Here is a 24,412-nt window from a genome sequence, read left to right as displayed (position 1 = left end):
GCGGAGCACAGGCTCCAGATGCGCAGGCTCAGTAATTGTGGCTCACGGGCCCAGTTGCTCCGCGGCATGTGGGATCCTCCCAGACCGGGGCTCGAACCCGTGTCCCCTGCATTGGCAGGCAGACTCTCAACCACTGAGCCACCAGGGAAGCCCTAGACACATTTTATGTGCATCTTTACAGGCAAAGTTACCCAAAGATAAGCTTATTTCTGGCTCTGTGGTATTTTCACCTTCTTTTTCTTTTTTGATTCCAAACACTCCTCAGTTTCAATTCCTCTCTCCTACTTTGTTCTCCTTTCTGTTTCTAATACCCCTAATTATTTCAGATTCTTCTCCCTGCTCTGAAGTTTTTGTATCTGAAAATTATGTATTTAGAAATACTTTCTGGAGGGAGTGGGAAATTCTCCAGAAATGGGTACAGAGAGAAGGTTGTGAAGCCCATCCTCTATTGAAATGAAAGCCCACATTGGATGATGACATTTTCCCATCAGTGTGACTTCCTCCTCTAAGCACTTCACAGGTGGTAATTTTTTTTCAAAACAGCAAACCATGCAGAAATGTTTAAAATTAATAAATAGCCAGTCATTATAACAAATTCTCATACCACAAAATAATATCACTGTGTTGATTTTCACATGTTCAACACAACACAAGCACAGTCATTTATATATTTACTTAAATGTTTCCCACTGTGCCTGAAATATAGTAGGCATTCATTATCATTTTTCAAATAGACAGATGGATGGATGAATTAATGAATGAATGAGTAAATGAATGAGCACAGGAATGGGCAAGTAAATCTCCTCAAAGCAAGGACTAGACCTTGCATATTTGCATACCTGGTATAGCACAAGGTGGATACCAACTGTTCAGAGTATAAAAACTTTGCCATGTTCCTGTACTTTTGACCTTGGTGAGTTCTGTTGTTAAACTTAGCCCAGGTTATCACAAATCAGCCTTTTATTAAAATAGTTGGCTCACACTGGTTCATCCTTACTTTTGTTCTCTTCCTCAAATCCAAGTATCAGCTGTTTGCCTCAATCACTGAAATGCAAGGTCCTTTAGTTATTGTTCCAGACTCACCTCTCACTGCTTAGTCAAAACTATAACCTACACCCCCTTAACTCTACCTCACCGACTTGCCTAGCTCTGAGCACTGAGTTTCCCTAGCTTTAGTCTTTCTTTTCTAGTATGGATTTGAAGAGGATCAGAATACGCCACCCCAAAATATGCCACATTGGCATTAGGATTGTTTTTAGCTGAAGGCAATTCAGAAATAGCAGACACAGGGCATAAATTTCTCTTTGTAAAAGTGTTCCCCTCTCTGGGGATGGTGGTGTGCTGAACTGGGCGATTGGGATTGACATGTATACACTGATGTGTATAAAATTGATGACTGATTAAAACAAACAAAAAAAAAGTGTTCCCCTCTCCCGTACCAGGAAGAGGAAAATGACTCTTTATCAACTGAAGGCCACTTTTATCACCAGAGATGAGATGAGTCTGCATAACATATCTTTTTTTTTTTCTTTTAGAACAGCACCTATTTATTAACTCACAGTTCTGTAGGTTAGGCTTAACTGAGTACTCTGCTCTGGGTATCACAAGACTGATAACAAAATGTCAGTTGGACGGGGCTCTGGGGAAGAAGTTACTTCCAAGTTCGTTCAAATTGTTGGCAAAACTCAGCTTCTTGCAGCTGTAAGATTAAAGTGCCTGTTACCTTGTTGGCTGTCAGCTAGGGGGTCACTGTTTGCTCCTAGAGGCTGCTCTTTGGTCCTTGCATGGGACCCTCTCCATCTTCAAGCCAGCAAAGGTGCATCAACTCCTTACACTTTAGTGTCTCTGTATAACATATCTTATTAAACAACCCTTATCTGTCATACATTTCTTAGTCTCCTTCCCACAAGTCACTACCCCTAAGAGTCCAAACCTCCCCACCTTTCTTTGTCTAGTCACTTCTCCACAACTTATCACTCTTTGTTAAAATAGTATATAGCCCCCAAGTCTAACCACTTCTTTGGGATTTTCACTTCTTTTCTGTGAAGCCCCCAGGCATTATACAAATGTTAATAAAATTTGTATGCCTCTTCTCCTGTTAATCTGTTTTTGTCAGTTTAGCTGTTATTTATATATTTTTTCATTTTGCCCATTTTTGTGATTTATATAAGTCAACTCATATTATTTATATTTTTATGAGACTTTCGTAGTCAACATGATGTTTCTGGAGTGAATCCGTATGGATGCATGCATCTGGAGGTCATTCATTTTCCCCCTTAGCCAACACGTCATGCGTATATGCCTTCTCTCTCTAAGGTGACTGTGAACTTTGGGAGCAAGGAACATGTTTTCTATGCTGCTGCTCTCAAGGCATTCTTAGTGGCATTTATGACTTGTTCTTTGAGATTGTTAGCTGTCTTTTTAAAATATCTAAATTGGAGGAGAAAAGACTGAGGAGAATGTCCAGAGGGTTATTGAGATTTTGTACCGAGCACGATGGCGGCTCACTCTCCGCCCACACTGAGGCCTCAGCCCAAGAAATGGCCCTAAACTGCGCTGTGAGAGACTTAATTTAGATAATTACAATTGGGTATGTATGGTGTGCCGTGTGCTATGTCAGTTCCTTTACATGAATTATCCTTTGTAATCCTCAAAACAAGCCAAATGAGGAGGTGTATTAGCTTGCTAGGGCTTCCATAACAAAGCACCCCAAGCTGGGTGGCTTAAATAACCGAAATTAATTGTTTCATAGTTTTGGAGGCTAGAAGGCTGAGATTAAGGTGTCAGTAGGGTTGGTTCCTTCTGAAGAAGGTGAGGCAGAATCTGTTCCATAGCTTCTGGTGGTTTGCTGGCAATCTTTGGCATTCCTTGATTTCTAGATCTCTGCCTTCATCTTCACATGCTGTTCTCCCTGTGTGTGTGTCTGTGTCCAAATCTCCCCTTTTTATAAGGACAACTGGATTTTTAGGGGGCCCGTCCTATTCAAGTATGACTTCATCTTAACCGATTACATCTGCAATTATCCTATTTCCAAATAAGGTCACATTCTGAGGTACTGGGGGTTAGGACTTCAACATATGGACTTCGGTTGTGGATGGGGGAGGGACACAATTAAGCCCTTAACAGGGAGATATTATTTTCTCCATTTGAAGATAAGGAGGTAGGCCTAGCGAGGTTATGTTCACTTGCCGAAGTGGAATGGCTAGGGACGCCGGGGTTACTACCGTAACCTGGTGGTTCTGGGGGGGGAGGAAATGGAGGCGGTGCAGATCCCCAGGAGCCACGGGGATGCTCTGGTGACCCAGATCATTGGCAGTCACTCCATAAAGCTGTTTAGATGAGGGGTAATGGGGTGAGCTTTAGAATTAGTGCAATCTGCCGCTCGCTAGCTATGTGCTCTTAGGAAAGTTATTTAAGCTCTCAGAGTCCCACCGCTTCAGCTGTAAAATGAGATAACACCCACCTTGTGTGGTTATGCAGATTAAAGGGCACAGGACAATGGGTGAGAAACGTAGAGATAATCAGAATTGATACCTATCCTCTCATCCCAGTCACAGCTTATTGCATTTAGCATAATGTCCTTAAGATTCATCCATGTTATAGCATATACCAGGATTTCCTTCTTTTTTTTAAGGCGGAATGATATTCCATTGTATCTATATGCCACACTTTCTTTATCCATTCACCCACTGATGGACGCTTAGATTACTTTTACATCTTGACTATTGTGAATAATGCTGCAATGAACATGGCAATGAAAGCATCAATTCAAGATCTTGCTTTCAAATTTTTGGGATGTATGCCCAGGAGTAGGCTTGCTGGGTCATATGGTAATTCTATTTTTAATTTTTTGAGGAACCCCCGTACTATATTCCACAGTGGCTTCACCATCCTCCAGTTCAGGCCCATTTAAATTGATTTAATTTAGGTAAATAAGCACAACCCTTGACCAGAAAAGTCATCTGAGTGGGAATTGGGGTGGGGGATGGTGGTGGAAGGGTCAGAAAGGAGAGGAGCAAAGGCAATCTAGAGAAAGGCTTCAGCTCCAGCTGTCTGCCTCTCAGGGTATTTCTCAAGGGGCTAAGGGCACTATTGGCCTTTAGGGCTGGACACTAAATGCCTCTCGAGCCACTGTCCCATGCATTACAGGAAGGTTACCAAGACATTAAATATCAGTCGTACCCCCAGTCGTTGTGCAACCGAAAACACTCACCATTTCCAAACTCTCCCCTAAGGATGGTCTGAACCCTGGTTGAGAGCAATTGGAGGTTCCTACAGGCCCCAGGCTACGTACTCTCTCTGGAAACCCCACAGCAGCCGGCGCAGGGGTAAGCCCACTGCTGGTGCTCAAATAACCCTTCGTGATTGACTCACTCTAGAATTCCTCTGTACACATCCTTTCCTCAGTTGGACTTCTCCAGCTCCATTTTCCATACTCTCCCCTGGGAGGAGCTGGTGTAATTTCAAGGTTACGGTTAAGGGAGGAGGGGACATTTCTTAGCTTGGAACGTAGCACCAGGAGTCTCTTCAAAAGCACTTAGTAATCCGAGATACCACTACACACCTATTAGAATGGCCAAAATCCAGAACACCAAATGCTGGCAAGGATGTGGGGCAACAGGACCTTTCATTCATTAGCGGTTCGGATCCAAAATGATACAGCCACTTTGGAAGACAATTTGGCAATTTCATACAAAACTTAACCTACTCTCACCATACAATCAAGTAATCGCGCTCCTTTTTATGCACTCAAAGGAGGTGAAAATTTATGTCCACACAAAAACCTGCACATGGATGTTTATATCAGCTTTATTCATAATTGCCCAAACTTGGAAGGAACCAAGATATCCTTCTGTAGGTGAATAGATAAACTGTGTTACATCCAGACAATGGAATACTATTCAAAATTAAGAAGAAATGAGCTATCAAGCCATGAAAAGACAGGGAGGAAACTTAAATGCATACTACTAAGTGAAAGAAGCCTATCTGAAAAGTCTACCTTGTATATGATTCCAACTATGACATTCTGCAACAGGCAGAACTATGGAGATAGTAAAAAGATCAGTGGTTGGGACTTCCCTGGTGGTGCAGTGGTTAAGAATCCACCTGCCAGTGCAGGGGACACGGGTTTGAGCCCTGGTCTGGGAAGATCCCACATGCCGCAGAGCAGCTAAGCCTGTGTGCCACAACTACTAAGCCTGTGCTCTAGAGCCCACGAGCCACAACTACTGAGCCTGTGCTCCGCAACAAGAGAAGCCGCCGCAATGAGAAGCCTGCACACCACAACGAAGAGTAGCCCCCGCTCGCCGCAACTAGAGAAAGCCCATGTGCAGCAATGAAGACCCAATACAGCCAAAAATAAATAAATAAATAAATAAATAAATAAATTTATAAAAAAAAAAAAGATCAGTGGTTGCCGGGGGTTGTGGTAGGGGGGGATAAATAGGCGAAGCACAGAGGATTTTTAGGGCAGAGAAACTACTTTGTATGAAACTATAATGGTGGATACATGTCATTATGTATTTGTCCAAGTCCATAGAATATACAACACCAGGAATGAACCTTGGACTCTGGGTGGTAATAATGTATCAGCGTAGGTTCCTCAGTTGTAAAAAATGTACCACTCTGGGGGTTGGGGTGTTGATAATGGGGGAGGCTATATGTGTGGGGGTCAGGGCGTTATGGGGAACCTCTATTACTTCCTCTCAGTTTTGCTATGAACCTGAAACTGCTCTAAAAAACAAAGTCTATTAATATATGTACATATTTTTAAAACCCTACTCAATAAATAAGTTTGCCAGCAATAAACACCTTGGGCCAACAACTCCCTACCATCAACTCCGTTTGCATTTTCCAAGCTTCTGACGCCCGAGATGTCTTATAACACAAGGTAGAGGGCTGGGAAACCCCAAGTGAAGTTGCAGTATCACTCAGAGATTTGTGTTTGAACCGCCATACAGAATTTAGCACACTTTGGGTGTTTCAATATGGTGATGCCAACCACTGGTACTGACATGACAGCTCAGTGGTTAGTCCTCCCTCTGGGAAGAACGGCCTTCTGAGTTACATTTTCTCCTTTCTGCTTTAGTGATAAGTCTGAAGTATCAGACTGAGTCAGTATTATGAAATGGAAGTCGTTTGACCCAAACGATTTATCCATTTATTGACCATAGATTAATTGAGTCAAAGAGCCTAGATGTGCATTACATTTGGTTTAAGTGTTGGAAATTTTCTGATCCTCAAATGCCAGGGGTTTGCAAAGAAAGAAAAATGCAGCTATTACTGAGTGAAAGAAAAGCTCTGTCCCTCCAGATGCCTGCCTGGGTCTAGCATAGTGACTTGCTTTCCTTTCAGATAAATTGTCGTTGAAGCAAAACCAAGATAGAAGAAATGTGAACCCCCTCTCTTTCAACACTACCCATTGTGTTCAGATTCATAAGAAAGTTAAACGGCCGCCTTCCTCTTTAAGAAAATATGAAAGCTGTCGCTTTGCAATAGAATTCATTGCTCTCAGACTTTAAGCGCTATCTGTGTTCAGCTCCAACCGGATCTGCAGCCCCCTTCCAAAACAAAAAAGAAAATAATTCTTTCTTCTCAGTGGTGAAAATTACCCCACCTGGAATGCACTCTTCAAAAGGCTCACGAAGCCTGTTCATATGAATGAAGCTGCTTTCTCGAGGGCAGAGGCTGACGCTGCCCTCTTGGGGCGCTTAGGCAACCCGGGAAAAGGAAGTCGCCTCGGGGGGCAGGGTAGCTGCTGAGGCCGCTGCACACGCTGACTGCCGGCTCCAAGATGCAGTATCTAGACTCCAAGGAGCTCCTGATGGATGAAGAGGATGATGTTTTTGGTGAAGGTAAACACGTCATTCTGGCAGGAGCCTTTCTGATCTACTTTGCTTAGCTTTTTTTTTTTTTTATAAATGTATTATTTATTTATTTATGGCTGTGTTGGGTCTTCGTTTCTGTGCGAGGGCTTTCTCTAGTTGGGGCGAGCGGGGGCCACTCTCCGTCGCGGTGCGCGGGCCTCTCACTATCGCGGCCTCTCTTGTTGCGGAGCACAGGCTCCAGACGCGCAGGCTCAGTAGTCGTGGCGCACGGGCTTAGTTGCCCCGCGGCATGTGGGATCTTCCCAGACCAGGGCTCGAACCCGTGTCCCCTGCATTGGCCGACAGATTCTCAGCCACTGCGCCACCAGGGAAGCCCTACTTTGCTTAGCTTTGACACTGTTGGAAACTGTGGCCCGGCTTGGGTAAGGGACTTGAGGACTTTGAAAGCATCCTGGATGGGATGGCACCCCAGAAGTACACTGCAAAACCCGGGACAAGGGAACTGAATGGTTCCTCCAAATAAATTTTTGTTTAGAAAGTCATGACCAAAGGTTTACTTTAGGGTAGAAAATAGTACTGAAATTTCCCCTTGTCCCTCTTCTGTGCTGTCTTGTCTAACACCTTAAGGAAGGAAGTCTGTCTCCGTGCTCAGCACACAGCAGGACTGCAGGGCAGCAGTTGGACAGATGGGCCGGGGATGGTGCCCCACGGTGCCATATTGCTTTGCTCTGCACTACCCACCTCTCCTTCTTTTCTCTCTCTGCCTTTGGGTCTTGCCCTCTCCACTCTTCCGTGGACTTATTTGGCACCCCAGCTCTCTCGGTTGCCTCTCCCTTTTCCTCTTCTTCCAGGCTGGGTGGCAGCAGCCATGCTAGCTTCTGACATCAACTGCACCGCTTAGGTTTCCCCAGGTAGACGGGTGCTGTGGGATTTGACTGTAAGGGTTGCAATTTGAAATGGCTAATCTTGTAATCTACAGATGCCTTGTAATCAAATGCTGCCTATGAGGCTGGGCTGTAGGCAAGAGCTTTTCAAGAATTTGGAACTGTCTAAAGAAATGGTAATCTGGACTCGGGACCTCATAAACTCGGTGGTTTCCGCAAGAACCATAGCTGGTAGTTTTTTAAAAACTCTTATCGAGTAATTTTTTAAAGGAGCTCTAGTAAAATTTTTTGCAGTTACCCAAGTAGTACAAGTTCATTGAAGGCAAACGAAAGAGTATAGCATAATAAGAATCCCTTGTAATCTAGTCATTTAGGAGGTAACCATTACTGATGTCTGTCTTCACATTACTTTGTTGTAGCCTCAGAAATTTTTAAAACCATAATTTGGGTTTTTATCACAATTTCAACCAGCTTAAAGAATATCTCCCCCAGCTTCCTCGCTGTTTGGCATGTTCTCAAGCTGTTGCTCTACTTGGATGACAGGTAGAGCCACTCTGACTCGAAGTTTGATCTTAGGCTCCATTCCTCAGCTTTCACTTCTACTTAAAGATGTTTTCTCTGTGTAATACATACTTAGTTACTCCCTTCAGGAATTAGAACATGTTTACAACTAGGAAAATAAGCCTAAATGGGACAATTTGGTAATTATCTACCCAACCTCCAAAACGCCAGGCCACATTTCTTTCCCCCAAAGGGATTTTTCTCTTTTACCAATGGCTACAGTGCTAAAGAGTGCCACCTATAGACAGATAGGTGAGCGGCCCCACTCTGAGGGAAAGAATTAAGACCTCAGCAAAGCAGGGCTTGATGAGTAAGATCTCTCTCTTGCGCATTCATGATTATCAAGGTGATTATTTCAACCTCAACAGCACGGTAAAGAGTCAAGTTGGGAGTCAGACAAGATTCCGATTCAAATTCTCATTTTGCTTCATATTACCTATGTGATTTAAGCAAGGTAATTGCTAAACTAAACCTGTTTCTTCAGTGGTGAGATGGGACAATAATACCTATTGGGTTGTACAGAGTATCTTCATAATAGATTCATAACATTTGCGTTGTACTTCACAGGTGATATGCTTTGTACTTTCCTGACTGATTATCTCATTTAACTTAATCTCTAAAGATTAGAGAGAGAATCCTTGCAAGTCCAACATCCAGCGTATTTGTATTCAGTTTTCAGAGTCATGGATCTTGTTTGCCTATTTATGTGAAAGCTTGTCCGGGTAGTTCCTTCATTTTAAGTAAGCTCCCTGCAGGATAATAGTCAAGAGCTTCCTCTCCAGACTTGCGCTGCCTGGGCTTTACCACTTAATTCACTCTATGACTTTGAGCTGGTTACTTAATCTCTCTGTGTCTCAGTTGACTCACTTATAAATGGAGTACTAACTTCCTAGGATGGTGTGTGGATTAAATATTGTTACAGGGAAGGTGCTTAGAATAGTGCCTCAAACACAGTAAGCACTCAATAAATACTAATTCTGACTATGTATTCACAAAAATGGGTTCTTAGAATAGGTTAGAAAGCAATGTATAAAAGGAATTCTGCACAGAGTTTTTTCACATGTCTGGTTAACCTAGTATATTCAGAATAGGACTTATTACAGAAAATCAGTTTATAAACCACTTTTCAGATGTATGCCTGGGTGGAAACAGCACAGGACAAGTTGTCAGGAGCCTGGATTGTAGCGCTGCACCTGCTGTTATGTAGATGTAGGCTCTTGCGCAAGTCACTTAATCTTGCTGAGCCTCATTTTTTACCTAAAACAAGAGTGTTGATTACACATTCTCTCAGATCTCATTTGAAAAGCTCCAGCATTCTATTACTTCATCTTTTCTGCACAGTGGCATACATCTACCTAGAAGAGTTCAAGCTTGCTCTAGGTTTCCTCCATGCTTTTAGCTCACTTTAACATGCCTAAGAAAGCAGAAAGCTTTCGGTCCAGTGAGTTTCCTCTAACATAAAGGTAGGAAGATGCCTAGGAGCTTGTTACCAAGGCAACCATATTTCCTTGCAATGGACACATTTTTAAAGGACCCTTTCCCCCTAAAGAAAAACAAATTTAGAATTTAGGTCCATTTGGTTAAAAGTATATATAATCCATTTAGATTTATGGACCACATAAAGATCTGGGAAGAAAAAACTGAGTCATGCTCATAATATATTTTTTTAACTGCCTTTCTGAGATCCTGTTTGCTTCAGCTATTGTTTTCTGTGGTTAAAGAAAATGTTAAAGTTCGCGAAATTAAGAAGCATTGGTGTGTAACTTTGATCTTGTTCTAGGGGAGCATTGCATATGATTAGTGAGAGGGAGAGAGGGAGAAGGAGAGAGAGAAAAGCAGTCACCCACCTACCCACCAGAAACCCCAATATTTTATTCCTCTTTCTCTCCCTCCCTCCCCCACCCCCACCTCAGGTTGGCTTTCCAAATATCACTATGTATTTATTTATTTTTATATCACCATGCCATTTAGAAAATGGTTACTATCCAGTAGACTTTATTCCTTCTTGCGGGAATGATTGGTTTGATTACTGAGCCATTGAAAAACCAGTCATTAGAATTAGAGGGCTCCTTTCCCATTGTTGTTTCAAACTTATCAAATTAAAGGGCTTTCATCTGTTTTGTCACTGTGCCTTCTTGACAGCCAGTCTGGTGTATGTTAGTAGAAATAGCTGGATGGATAATAATAGTAATGATAACTCTAACAATTATGATGGTGATAATAATAGAAAAAAAGTGTCACGCACAGTGGAGGCCCTTGGCCAGCTTTCAAGAACAGAATGGGATTCGTGTGTGGGAGGAAACAGTTCCCCAGGTGGTGGTCAGCCAGCAGGTTAGCAGTCAGAAGTACTCCTTGGCACAAGTTAAAGTTGCAGTCCTTCTTTCCTTAGAACCACAAGCCCTCACTGCCTTTGTTTTCAGCAGTGCTCGGTAATCTGTGGTCAAGTGCAATGATTAGAAAAATAAAACTCCACGAGTTCACGGTCATGTGTGCAAAGTATTTCTCAGGCTTATATAGTCCCTGGACACTTACATGCCTTTTAAAATCTTGCTTCTGGAAAGACCACAGGAAACTGCAAAGCTTTGCCAGACCTTCGGATGTTCTGGTACAATGCAGCATAGCATAAGAATACTTCTCCTGTCCTGGATTACAGTATCTAGGAAAGTTGTTTCAAACTCCCCAAAGGAGAAGAACTCTCCCAGATAGAGAGAAACTCAAAGGGAAGTCCACTCGAGCATTAGCTGCCTGTCGCTCTTAAAGAGACTGACAGATGCTTGAAAAAAAATGCCACACGCTTTCGAACCAAACCTCTCTCCTTTCCCCAAGCCAAGTAAGTTAGCATTTTTTTCCCTTTCAATGGGATCTTCAGCTCAGAGAGAGCAAGAAAATTGCAAAAGTTTTAACAAAAAGGAATTGTAAGTATAGAATAGATGCCCACTTTGTCTTTCTGTGTAAACTGCTTATGAAGCCAAGGTAGATTTTTTTAAATGGGTAAACAATTATGCAACCTGTTGTAATCTGGCACGTTTTGATATTTACTGAATTACATTTGCCCTTTCCAAAATTAAAAGAAAGAAGGAAGAAGAGATTAAATTAAGATTATGTACAAAACCAATAAATCCTGAAAGTTCAGACTGGTTAAGTCCATACCCTCTATGGAAAAAGTGTTGAGAAAGAGAACATAAAAGTGTATGTGCCTTGGCTAGAGAGAGTTGGACCTTTTTGTTTGATTATGCCACATTTTATAGCATGTAGATATAATAATTGTTATTTAGCTATGTTAGCCCTTTCTCAAAAACATCCATGTCTGGGGTTGTCAAGTGGACCCAAGTAATGGGATTGGAGAAGGGACAGGAAGAGGCTGCCTTAGTTTCCTGGGTTGAAAAAAGTTGGCCACTCTTTGCTTTCGCAATTTGCCGAGATTGCTTGGGTCAATTTCCATTCCTGGAATCCTGGATAAACGTTTTGGTTGGAAGTCGTTTTCCCTACTTTATTTGTCACAGGGTCTGGAGCAGACACAGACCTCCCCACAATATTTCATGCCTGTGTGACCTATGCCTTGGATTACTGCAAAACACTCCCTTCCCATAGATGTCTAGGAAGCTTGCTTTGGCTGGTGCCAAAGAGATGGTGTCATTTCAGGGGCACAAACTAAAATAGCACATTGCACTAAAGCTATGCAGGCTGTCTTAGCCACAAGTCCACCCCCCTGATTTATGGCCCCCAGTGACCTCAGGGTGACTTATTTAGATCAGGCCAAAGCCAAAAAGGGGCCCAGTATCACAAAGAAAGCATTTTAAATGCTTATTTAATATCTCTATAAGCAGCCAGTAAAGTCTTTTTAGGAATAGTATGAGATAGCCTGGAGTATATCTTCTATAGGACTTGAGTTGAAAACTACAAGTATATGCATACCCATTGTTTGTGTGGGGGGAAAAATAGTTAAAAAAAAAAAAAAAAAGAAATGTGTAGTTGTTATGACCAAAGCAGTGAAATAAGTTGGGAGTATTGCCCTTGCTCTTTGATGGGAGTTACTTCACTTACTGAAGTCAACCTATTTATTAAAGAAATGTGATGTATCCCATTACCTATACCTCACATGTTTTACTGTGCTTAGCAAGTGTAGGCTTATTCCACTTCTCATTTATTTTTGGATGGCTAAATTTTGTCTGTTGATTGTTTACCAAACAGCTGTGATGTTTAATGAAAATGTTTGCAATTCAGTTGGTTTCAGGAGAGATTTTAAAGAAGGAAAAGGTATTAGTTGAGTCAAGTTGAAATGACTATTTCAAGTACCAGAAGAAGGACAGAGAGGAAGAAAAATAAAGATAGTGACTGGTCCTGTCAAGTAAAAATGGACAGAAGAAAATGAAACCACAATGCAGGGGCTGGTGGGATATTGAACATTCATGTACTTCCTTGACAGTAAGTTCCAGGCTGGATTGGGGGCTGGTTTCTGGGGTGCCTGAAATGTGGATATGCCTGGCCGACTAGGAGGGTGATGATTCCATACCATGTGTACACTGCAGAGTGAAGGGATTTGTCAAGAATCTGAAGTGTTTGATCCTTGTTGATAGACAAACCAGGTCGTTTGAGCTGAAAAACCACTTCACTTTGTGCTGTGTAGACAGAGTGTATCTCATCACTCATCAAGAATTTCCCTTCAAGAAAAACCACAATTTACTTGATCACTTTTAGATATTTTTAAGAGAAAGATTTTGACATATACGCTGGGATAACAATCAAAAGGCAGGTATAATGGCCAGCTTCACTCCAGAAGGCAAGTTAATGATAATGTATATTATCGTCATTCTTTCACGTGTGGACTTTCCATATCTTACGCTTTTTCATGCCTCAACTTGCCTAACAGAGGCTTCAGGCAGAAGACACTTGAAGATCAATGATGGATACAAGTAAAACATTCTAGATGTTAAAATATAAAAGTGAGGAAAATGTGACCTTTTGGCAGGGTGAGGTGTCTATTTTCCCAACTGAGGGAGAGAGAAAACACTGTGTCAAGCTTTGTAAAGATTGTCATTAATAGATAACCTAGTAAACAGAGAAAAGATCTTGAGGGTATGTCATCTCTGCTGTATTAGGAGGTTTAACCCTAGGAAATAATGATTTCTAAATAAAATAAAGAGAACTAAAAACAAGTTGCTGCCTTCTGGAAAGTGACGAGGTTATGGTGCCATCTTTTCACTGCAAATCTTTCCTTCTTAGTCTTTGGATCACTGAGAGTTAAAAGTTTAAATGTTTATACTGTACAACTCAAACAGCAATGGGGGACACCGGCTGGTCTCTTCTCCCTCTCGACGTCATTCTAAACTGCCCATTCAGTGTAAGAAGTGATGAGCCGAGAACCAGGAAGAAGATAACTTGACTTTCAGATCACAAATTGAGTCAGCTGGTTGAGCAGTTGAAGATATTTTTTTTTTCTCTCTATGAATTGGCATTCAGGAAACTCTGAGAGGGAGTAAATATGAAAACATGTTCTATGGTGGGAGTTTCCTTCCTATTTATAACAGCACAACGAACTGATAGAATGGCATTTGAAGAAAAGCGTGTCAAAGAATCAAATATGCAGATAGGATTTGTAGAAGGCACTTTTAACCACTTTCAGATAAATTATATGACTGAAATATTACGAAAAACAATCTCTTCTCCTTCAACTTCTGGTTTATATGTTCAGGGTTACCAAGGATGTCTTTGAGGTGGGGCATGCCTCAGCCCGCTATTAATCTCCATTAGCATCTCTAAAGAATAAAAAATAAATTAGAATTTGAAGTCTTAATATAAAGCATGATAAAAAGCTTTTTCAGAAAACATTGCTATTTTGAATGATTTGAACTCTATAATCTGAGTAAAAACTCATATGCTTACGCTGCAAACAGTTTCCAGTGGAGGACAGACCCCTTTTCTGGCCATATTGCTGTACTAAGTACTTGGCATCCAAAAATTCTAGAGCCACCCATGTTTGTAAATCTTTGATTTTTTTTTTTTTTTTTACCATTCAGACTTCCAAACTGAGGGAAGATAGCATAGCTGAAAGAGCAAAATATTTGGACTCAAAAGACCTAATTCAACTTACTAGTAGCTTGACTTTAGGCAAGTTTCCTAACCCTTCAGAATCTTCACTTTCCTTCTTCCACTTGGAGATGATGATAATTATGGTGGTGGTGATGGCGATGATGTTGGGGTGGTGATGATGGTGATGTGATAAAGATGGTGGCGGTGGTGGTGGTCACCTCCCCCCCAGACTGCTTGAAGTTAAAGGAGATAATGTATGCGATAATGAAAAACCAGTAAGGACTTACTACATAAATGTCAGTGATTTTTTTAATTGTGATTTTCTCAGCTGTCCCAGTCTCCCAAGTCTATACAATTCTCCTCTTCTACTCTTGGCCTGTGATTAACAAAGACACAAGCTGATGAGAGCAGAGCTATTGAGACTGCTCACTTCAGATGCTTTCCTGGGAATATAGAGGTGCGTCTGGCTCATGAATTAACAAGCCTGGCTGCTATCCAACCTCCACCATTTGACCAAGGCAGGACTCAGAATAACCCCTTCACTTGGCACAAAATAAATTTGTGATTTCTTACCTTTTTTTTTTTTTTTTTTTTGCTTTAATCAATCTGGTCTCCCTCTGAAAATCCTTTGAGTATTATGGCAGTTTTCTTGTGGAGAGAGTCCCCTTTGCCTTGGTCAGGAATGCTGGAGGTGAAGAATCATATCTTTAACAGTATCTTTAACAATACACAGGCCCTTTCTCCTGGGTAAATATTTACTTGGGGTAAACACACCACAGTTACTGCCTCTGCATGCCGCTTTACAGAGTACTTTTTAAAAAGTAATTTGATAAAGGCTGGGCTCTCTATATTTGTTAAACCATTTCTAATTTAAAGATAACACTTATTGAAACTTGAGTTATACATATGTTAATGGCATTTTAGGACAGTAATTAAGATTTTTTTTTTAATTAATTATTTATTTATTTACTTTTGGCTGTGTTGGGTCTTCGTTTCTGTGCGAGGGCTTTCTCTAGTTGCGGCAAGCGGGGGCCACTCTTCATCACGGTGCGCGGGCCTCTCACTATCGCGGCCTCTCTTGTTGCGGAGCACAGGCGCCAGACGCGCAGGCTCAGTAGTTGTGGCTCACGGGCCCAGTTGCTCCGCAGCATGTGGGATCTTCCCAGACCAGGGCTCGAACCCGTGTGCCCTGCATTGGCAGGCAGATTCTCAACCACTGCGCCACCAGGGAAGCCCAGTAATTAAGATTTTAAACAAAGCCTCTACAACGTTTCCTCTAGTGGTGTTTTGCTTTGTTTTCACTTCCATTGCTTTTTAAAATATTTTCAGTGGTAAAACCTCCTGGAGAAATCATGGTAATCTGTTTATGTAGATTTGTGTGTAAATATGTTAATGTGCACATGTGTTTACAGGAGGACAAACATTAGTTCAGTTCTTTAATAATAATACTTCATGGGACACAGAGCGAGTTAATGGGATCTACCCACTGTGAACTAATCACCAAATCTTTATTGAGCACCACTCAATAAAAGTTAGGACTAGGGCACATAACTGGTCAGGCTGGAAATGGTCCCAGCTGTAGGAGGGGAGACTGGGGAGGGTCAACCCAGGTCCTCCCCACTCCTGGAAGGACAACTGCTGCTGGGTCAGAAGCATCGTCTTCTGTATGAGAAAAGACAACACATCTTGTCATTTACACCATGGACTAGAGTGCAGAGGACAGAAAAAAGCCCTGCGTGTCTTCCTAACATTAATGATACACCAAAAAGACAGATGTCTGTGCCCTTATAAGCTACCAGGCAATATTGAAAACTGCACATAGTGAGTCAGTAGCTCATTACCCACCTCTTGGCCTGGGCAGGAGATGGCAAACCTGCAGGCCAGACCCAGCCCACTGCCTGTTTCTGTACCGCCTGCCATAAATGGTTTTTACAAAAAGGCAGACATTTACAATCGATTTGATGATAGGGAACATTGACCTTGAACTTCAATTAAGCAAGATGTTATCCCAAAGAAGAATTCCATTCTTCTCCTTAGTAGACTGGTGTTATTAAAAAAAAAAAAAAAGCTCAATTATTAATTATTATATTTTGAATTTCGTCCATAAAAAATGTGAAAGTTTGTTTTCTCTCTTGTTATATGTAAGTATACAATTTCCTCATTTTTTACCTCTTGGCCCCAAAGCCTAAAATATTTACTATCTGACTCTTTACAGAAGAAGCCTGCTGACCCCTGGTTTAGGTCATCAAGTTCCATCATTTTGCCTCTTAAGGTTATTGAGAGTTTCTTAACCATCTCTCCCACTAGCTCTTCCCCTTTTCATGTCTGGTGAGAGGGTCCTATCATTTTAAAATCACCATTTAAGAGAAGATTTATCCCCTCTTATTTTTATTTAAATATTATTTTTAAGAGAACACATGTCCCCATATTACATTGCTCTGTAACACCAACTGGTAGGATGATGAAAAACTAACAAACAGTCCAAGACAATACCAAAGACAGAATGCGCTGGGTGGGGGAGGGCAGAGAAGGCAGCATGATGTAAGGGGAGACACACAGGAGGACTAAGGCCTGGTTCTCCTAGCCCACCGATGAATGAGGTGAAAGAAGGTGGCGCACAGGAGGTGTCCAGGGTCCTTCCCACTTACTCTTCTGCATGACTTCAAGGCACTCTCCTCCTCATTTGACTCTTTGGGTTCTTTGTCCCCGAGATCCGAAACCCTTGGACCTCCTTGCAAGAGATGACTGATGCACGAACATGGCTCAAGGCCGTCTTCTTGGCTTTTCCACACACACACCACTCCAAGTCTCCCAATTCATCAAAAAGTGACAGTGCCAACCTTGGGGGCATCTTTCAAAGAAACCACAAATTGGAAATATATCCCCTTTACGTTAGGAGATTACAAGGGATTAGCAGAGCTTTGATCATCCCCAAAACAGTGCTGGCTCTTGCCCACTGCCCTCTGTCTGTAGGGCAGACCCGCGGATGTCCACTCAGCCTGCATGTTAATTCAAGGACAAGGAAGCCGTTTCAAAACAGTCACGAAGGAAAGAGCAAAAAGCACCACCACACACACCCTCGCTCGTTCAGTGGGGGCCACTCGGCTCCTGGTTGCTAAGCATTGGAAGGAGCTGGAATGTTTAGCACTATTAGGCATCTCTGAGCAGTTCTAACTTGCTGGAGGGGAAAAATATCTTACTATGAAAAGAGTTCAGGAGCCATTGTACACTGTTAGTGAGACTATAAAATGGTGCAGCCACTATGGAAAACAGGTGCAGTTCCTCAAAAAATTAAAAGTTAAAATTAATTCTTTAACATATGATCTAGCAATCCCACTTCTGGGCATATACACAAAAGAACTGAAAGCAAGGTCTTGAAGAGATATTTGTACATATGTTCACAGCAGCATTATTCACAGTAGTCGAAAGGTAGAAACAACACAAGTATCCATCAACAGATGAATGGGTCAACAAAATATGGTCTATACATGCAATGGAATATTATTCAGCCTTAAAAAGGAAGGAAATTCTGACACATGGTATAACATGGATGAAACCTGAGGACATTAAGCTAGGTGAAATAAGCCAGACACATCACTGTATGATTTCATGTATCTGAGGTGTGTAGAGAGTCAAATTCATAGAGACAGAAAATGTCAGGGTGACTGCCAGGCGGTAGGCAGAGGGGGAAATGGGGAGCTGTTGTTTAATGGGTCTAGCTTCAGTTTTCAGTGTTACAAGATGAAAAGTGTCCTGGAGATTGGTTGCACAGCAGTGTGAATGTACTTAATGCTACTAAACTGTAGACTTAAAAATGATTAAGGTGGTAAATCTTACATTACATGTATTATATCTACATACGTATATAACATATATATATTTCCACATTTTAAAAAAAAGAGTTAGGAATGGGTACACCAAAAAAACAAAACAAAACAAAACAGGAAAGAGCCAGGCAGTTCCTGGAAGTCTGCAAAAAGGTTGCTTTTTCTTGAGCCATGTAAACTTAACAACAGGGAACTGAATACCCAGGTGAGATAGAATTGGTCCCAGGGAGCTGATTCTGCCCAGGGCTGGGCATATCTGACACAGTCTTAGAAAGACTGTTTTCTCCATAGCAGGATGTGTAAGAATGAGGTCTGGGAATTTTTTCTACCAATGTCTGCCTAGCTGGGAATCAGTTTTAGAATCTCTGCATAAATATTTTGGGATTAGCACTTACCGAGGCTCCTCTAGAAAGGAGTAGCATAATTAGCAGATGCAGCCCCTCAGGAGCTTATGAACTATATAGGGATAGAAGATGTATTGTTTTCATTCATTAAAGACTATCTGTTGATAGTCTACCATGTGCTAGATTCAGTTCTACTCGGCTCTAGAGGCTTGAAGGGACCGCAGGACCGACTTGGATATCAGGAGAATGTTCCAGGGAGAGTCGGGAGGCCAGTGTGGCTGCAGCACAATGTGAGCACGGCCAAGAGCAGTAGAAGCTGCAATCCTAGAGGTTTCTGTTAGGAGGGAGGGGGTCCAGCTCTTGTAAGCCGTACAGGCCATTGCAAGCATTTGGGGTTTGCTCTATGGGAGATGCGGAGCCACTGGTGAATGTTGAGCAGAGTGACATAATCTGATTTGCCTTTCAAAAGGATCATTCTGACTACTGTCTGGAAAATTAAAATGGGGGCATAAAGGGCAAAAGCAGGGAAGCCAGTTAGGAGAGGATGGCAGCAGTCCAGGAGAGAATTGGTGGGGAACTTAGCAGGCCCGATACCGATTGGATTCTGGAGGTGAGGAGGGAAGTGTTACCAAGGATGTCTCCACGACTCTGGCGCAAGCATCTGGAAGGATGCTGCTGCTCTTTACTGCGATGAGGAAGGCTACTGGAGAAGCAGGCTTGCAGTGGGGAAGTGTGGCCATGAGGGGGAAGCGGGAGTCCACTTCGGGATAGTTTAGATGTAAATGGTGGATGACTTCATGAAGTCCCACTCCAAGTACCCGGAATAGTGGGCACTAGGAAATGTCTGTTGAAATGTTGATGATAAAGCAGCATATGCATAAATGAGAATTATTCATAGATTTATCTCTAGCTTATGGGGATTGGGCTATATAACCTATATGGGCTGTTCCATAAAACCAGGAGTTGGAGAATGCAATACAAACTGCATAAACACGTAAAGGAAATTAAAGGAAAGATCAGGGGAAGGGGTGGATCATCTGGGCAGGCTTCTTTTTTTTTTTTTTTAATAAATTTATTTATTTTATTTATATTTATTTTTGGCTGTGTTGGGTCTTCGTTGCTGTGTGCGGACTTTCTCTAGTTGAGGCGAGCAGGGACTGCTCTTTGTTGCGGTGCGCAGGCTTCTTGTTGTGGTGGAGCACGGCTTCAGCAGTTGTAGCTCACAGGTCTAGAGCACAGGCTTAGTAGTTGTGGCGCACGGGCTAAGTTGCTCCGCGGCATGTGGGATTTTCCCGGACCAGGGCCCGAACCCGTGTCCCTTGCATTGGCAGGTGGATTCTTAACCACTGCGCCACCAGGGAAGCCCTGGGCAGCATTCTTGAAGGTGAATATTTGAAGGAGAGCGCTTAACATCCTTAGGAGCACTGTTCTGATATATAGAATAATTGTGGAAATGCAGCCATGAACTTTCCATCTTCACGTGGCCTCTCTGCTTTTGGTGCTATGCTCACCACGTTAAAGTGCTTGCGTCTCGGGCAGGAATAAAGAGGTAGACATAGAGAATGGACTTGATGACATGGGGTGGGAGGGCAAAGCTGGGACGAAGTGAGAGTAACATCAATATATATACATTACCGAATGTAAAATAGTTGGCTGGTGGGAAGCAGCAACATAGCACAGGGAGATCGGCTTGGTGCTTTGAGATGACCTGGAGGGGTGGGATATGGAGGATGGGAGGGCGGCTCAAGAGGAAGGGGATTGGGGATATATGTATACATATGGCTGATTCACTTTGTTGTGCAACAGAAACTAACACGGTATTGTGAAGCAATTATATTCCAATAAAGTTCTATTAAAAAAAAATTGCTTGCATCTCTTGCCCTTTTGCTCCAAGGCTGTACATCCATAGCCTCTCAGCTGAAAGAGACCTCTTTAGAGGTTTTTATTCTTATTCTCCTAATAGAAGGCAGGCGAGGGGTCAATCCCATTGCTAAACTCCCTGCCTTTTTTCCCTTCCCCAAGGAGCTTTATCAGCCTCCCTCAGTCACGTATCCATTTAACAGTCAAGAGCTAGCAATCAGCACATTTGCTTGTGTGTATTTTAACTCAAATCCCATGAACTATGTCTTCAGTCACCTTACTTTACTCTAATCCCAGGGGAAAATTGTTCTTCCTCCTGTAAGATAGTCTTTCGTATCCTTGAAAACCATTAAAAGAACATATTAACACGCCAGTAATTCTCCAGACCTTGCAATAGCCAGTCAAATATTTGTATTCCACCAGGCACTTGAGTTGAATAGTATATCTGTGCCAACAAGAGGGCAAGTGTATCCTGAGTGCCGAAGAGGCCCAAATGTCTGTGAATTAGGATCTGAAATGCAGGGGCACACGCCCCACAGCTGTTGAACTTGAATTCCTCTTTGAATGCGGCACCCAGGGCTGAGAGGCACTTCTCAGAGAGGCCTGTGTGCGTTCGTTCTTCTAAAACCTGCCCTTGCCCAGTGCTTACATCCTCATTCTGACCCGGCTGCCGTCTTGGGCGCAGAGAACAAACGAGAGCAGGTGTTCAGATTTATCTTCCACAAGCAGCCCCTTGAGGCTCGTTGAGGACGGGCCATTGAAGGAAGAGGCTGACATATAGCCTTCCAGGCCACAACTCTCGTGCCTGCCAGCAGACAGCTGTTCCAGATGCTTCTTGCTGCTGCTCGTGAAAACATAACTGCAATTCAATGAAAGATATTTAATAGGGGATTGCTTGGAGCAGCCCCTTACTTTGGAGATCGGCGGAAACCAAAGCACTTGGATCTGTTGCCATCCCTGTGAAATTTTCACCTCCAAGCAGCCTTAGTGCGAATGACCTATTTCGAACGTGACAGCCGATTACACTTGGGTGGCGTGAATAATTTAATAGGTGTGAGAGCTCTGTCAATGCTGTGATATTACAGCAGCCTTGCCTGCCTGGCTAATTATGGAGGGTAACAGCGCCCTGTCCTGTTGTCACGGCTCCTATCCGAAGCTGCCAGGGACGTGGATTGTGTGTGAGCAGAGAAGGAAAGAGGGGAAGTGGGGCCAGGTCTCGTCCCTGCTACCAAAGAAGGCTTTGTGGGTTGAGCAAGCCTGGCTGCAGGAGTCAGATTTCCACTTTCACCTCTGCAAAGTGAAACTGTGCGGGGGCCCACGGGGATGGAGCTTTGTATCCAGTATCCCGATTGTGCATAAAATGTATGTTAGTAGGGGGAGGCACCGGACGCTGAAGCTAGCAGGGATAGCTAATGGTTTCCAGGCCTCACAGAGGCGGCCCTGGCCTTTGAAACATGCAGCTGAACTCAAGGCCCAGGAGCAGGAATATGAGAGCAGCTGTGGAGAAGAGCGAACAGCCAGGAGGAACCTCTGTCATGGCTTCAGAATCTTTCCCTTGTGTTCTAAGGTACCTTGATACTGCCTCCAGCTCTCTCTAGCTTTGCTTGAATGGTAGTGACAGCCGTTTAACCTCAGAGACCTGTTTCCGATGTGAATTGGACTCCAGAATAATGTCCATGAAGATGGTGAAGATTAACAACCAGTGACAAAGTGTTAAGTAAAATGGCTTCTGGGCCTGTAATTCCTCCTAAAATCACCTCCTGAAGTTAACGATCTCAATTTCGTGAGTTAGGGAGGGACCAAACTTCGAAAAGATTTGTGTGTGCATCGTTGGGGGACAGTAAGGAGGAAAGGAATTGAACGAGATTAACAACAGATCTTGCCTAAAATTGAAAGAGAAATGAACATAATTAAAGGAGTTACTTAAGAAATATTTTAAAAATATGAATGACTGGATAAAAACAGATTTAATTTTTTTTTCAATAATCAGTACACTATTGTTAATGTGTATCAGTCAGGGCAATGTCAGGAAACTGATAGCGCCCATTAGAATAATTCCAAGAAGGTTTATTTACAAAGAGATGACTTACAGAGGTGTGGGTGGATTGTGGGGGAACCAGAGGGCAGAGAGAGGCCAACACCACCTGGCTCCAAAGGCTGGGAGAGGAAGAGGTTGCTAGAATCTGCAAGGAGAGAGAGCTGTGTTGAGAGGGCTGCCTTGAGGGGGTGGGGGGGAGAGCAGTTGTCTTTTACGAAGGGGCACAGCCAGCCCAATGTGACCTCTGAGGGAGGAGCCAGGTAATTAACATCCTCACCTCACTCCTTTACCTTTTTCCGATCTCCTGTTGGGGCTCCCCATTGGCCAAACCCTACTGGACATCACAGGGCAGTCGTTGATGTGGTCCCTACCTGGGGACCCCCAGGGCGGGAAGCAGGAGAGAGAAAGGTGGAGAATGGACAGGAAGGGGCCACGTGGGACAACCTGCAAGCCAGGGACTGCAGGGGGCCCGGGGACACAATATAAATAAATCACCTTGGAGAACCTTACAGACAAATCTCTTCTTTTATGTTTCCCCTAATAATGAGAGAAAAGGGAAGGGATTCATTATGAAGGAAAAGTCCATTTTAGAACCTTAAAAAGAGTCTACATGTCAAGTACCTAGCACTGTGTTTACACGTGCATAGTGTTAGCTTCCAGTCACTTCTACATTCATTCTGCATTATTTTATACTTCTTTTAATATCTTTGTGGATTAATATTTGTTAAATTAGATTTATACTATTTACCTTCGGCCTTACCGGGTTCAGAGCTATAGGAATTTATAAAGTTAATATTCTACCAAAATGTTTGTCAGTCTAGAGCAGAGGTTCTCAAAATATAGTCTGAGAAGCCATCAAGTTTCCCAAGACTCTTTCAGGGGGTCCCCAAGGTCCTCAACAATTTTTAAAAATATAAGAGGGTTTAGTCTAGATTATGTTATATATATAAAGGTGGGTTTTTTAAAAATTGAAGTACAGTTGATATACAATATTATATAAGTTACAGGTGTACAATATAGTGGTTCACAATTTTTTAAGGTTATATTCCATTTATAGTTATTAAAAATATTTGCTATATTCCCCATATTATATCCTTGTAGCTTATTTTATACCTAATAGTTTGTACCTTTTAACCCCCTTTCCCTATAACGTCCCTCCCCTTACCCTCCCCACTGGTAACCACTAGTTTGTTCTCTATATTGGTGAGTCTGCTTCTTTTTGTTATATTCACTAGTTTGTTGCGTTTTTTTTAGATTCCACATATAAGTGATATCATGCAGTATTTGTCTTTCTCTGTCTGATGTATTTCACTTAGCATAATGCCCTCCAAGTACATATACACATAAACATATGTGTGTGTATATATATATATATATATATATGTTATATAAAATGGCTAGTCTAGATTATGTTATTGTGTAATGGGTCTTGAGACCAAAAAATTGGGAAGTGATTTTTATAGATGGTATTATTGCAGAAAATGACCTCTACATGTAATATAATAATAATGTGTGAGAAATCCAATCTCAGGTTGCTGGACAGAAGGGGAATGTTTGCTACATGTAAGACATGTTTTATTTCCTGTCAGCCTTGAATATTTTGCTGACTATCTTCCACCCATGCAACTTCCAGGTCACTTGGTGCAGAAGCTAGAAGTGGGGGTGAAGGCAGGGTTTAAGATTGGGATCATTTGCCTTAATGCATAGGCCTGATTTCAGCCCCCCTGGGACATCCACTCCTGGGACATACTAAAATGCTAAGGGTGTTGGCCCAACTAGTTTCCCATTGTGCAAGCAGATGCATGTGACAATGGTAAGAAAACAACAGCTTGAGATGTTTACTCCCTTGAGGACCTTATCATCAGGACCAGACGTGGGCAAAGGAAAATGGGGTTTTGCTCTCACCAGTTCAGAAAGCAGCAAGCAAGACCCAGCTGTCATTTGTCAGGTGGAAACATACTTCTGTAGGTACAGCTCTGATGTCAATAAATACAGGCTTGTTAGGCACTTTTTCCAAGAGAAAAGGTGACAGAAGGCAGCA

The 24,412-nt window shown here is 42.5% G+C and overlaps 1 protein-coding gene across 1 annotated transcript in view; it reads left to right on the top strand.

Annotated features, from left to right (window-relative positions):
• Positions 1-6,760: 6,760 nt before the first annotated feature.
• The window catches only part of RIPOR2 (RHO family interacting cell polarization regulator 2), a 110,885-nt gene continuing 93,233 nt past the window's right edge, over positions 6,761-24,412 (top strand). The window contains exon 1 of the mRNA XM_036869854.1: positions 6,761-6,854. Coding sequence (XP_036725749.1) covers positions 6,794-6,854 — 61 coding nt within the window. The 5' untranslated portion in view covers positions 6,761-6,793. The remainder of the gene's footprint in view (positions 6,855-24,412) is intronic.

This window comes from Balaenoptera musculus, chromosome 11 (assembly GCF_009873245.2).
Source record: "Balaenoptera musculus isolate JJ_BM4_2016_0621 chromosome 11, mBalMus1.pri.v3, whole genome shotgun sequence".
In the NCBI taxonomy this organism is placed as follows: Eukaryota; Metazoa; Chordata; class Mammalia; order Artiodactyla; family Balaenopteridae; genus Balaenoptera; species Balaenoptera musculus.
The sequence above is the reverse complement of the archived record's forward strand: the minus strand, read 5'-3'. Positions and strand labels throughout refer to the sequence as shown.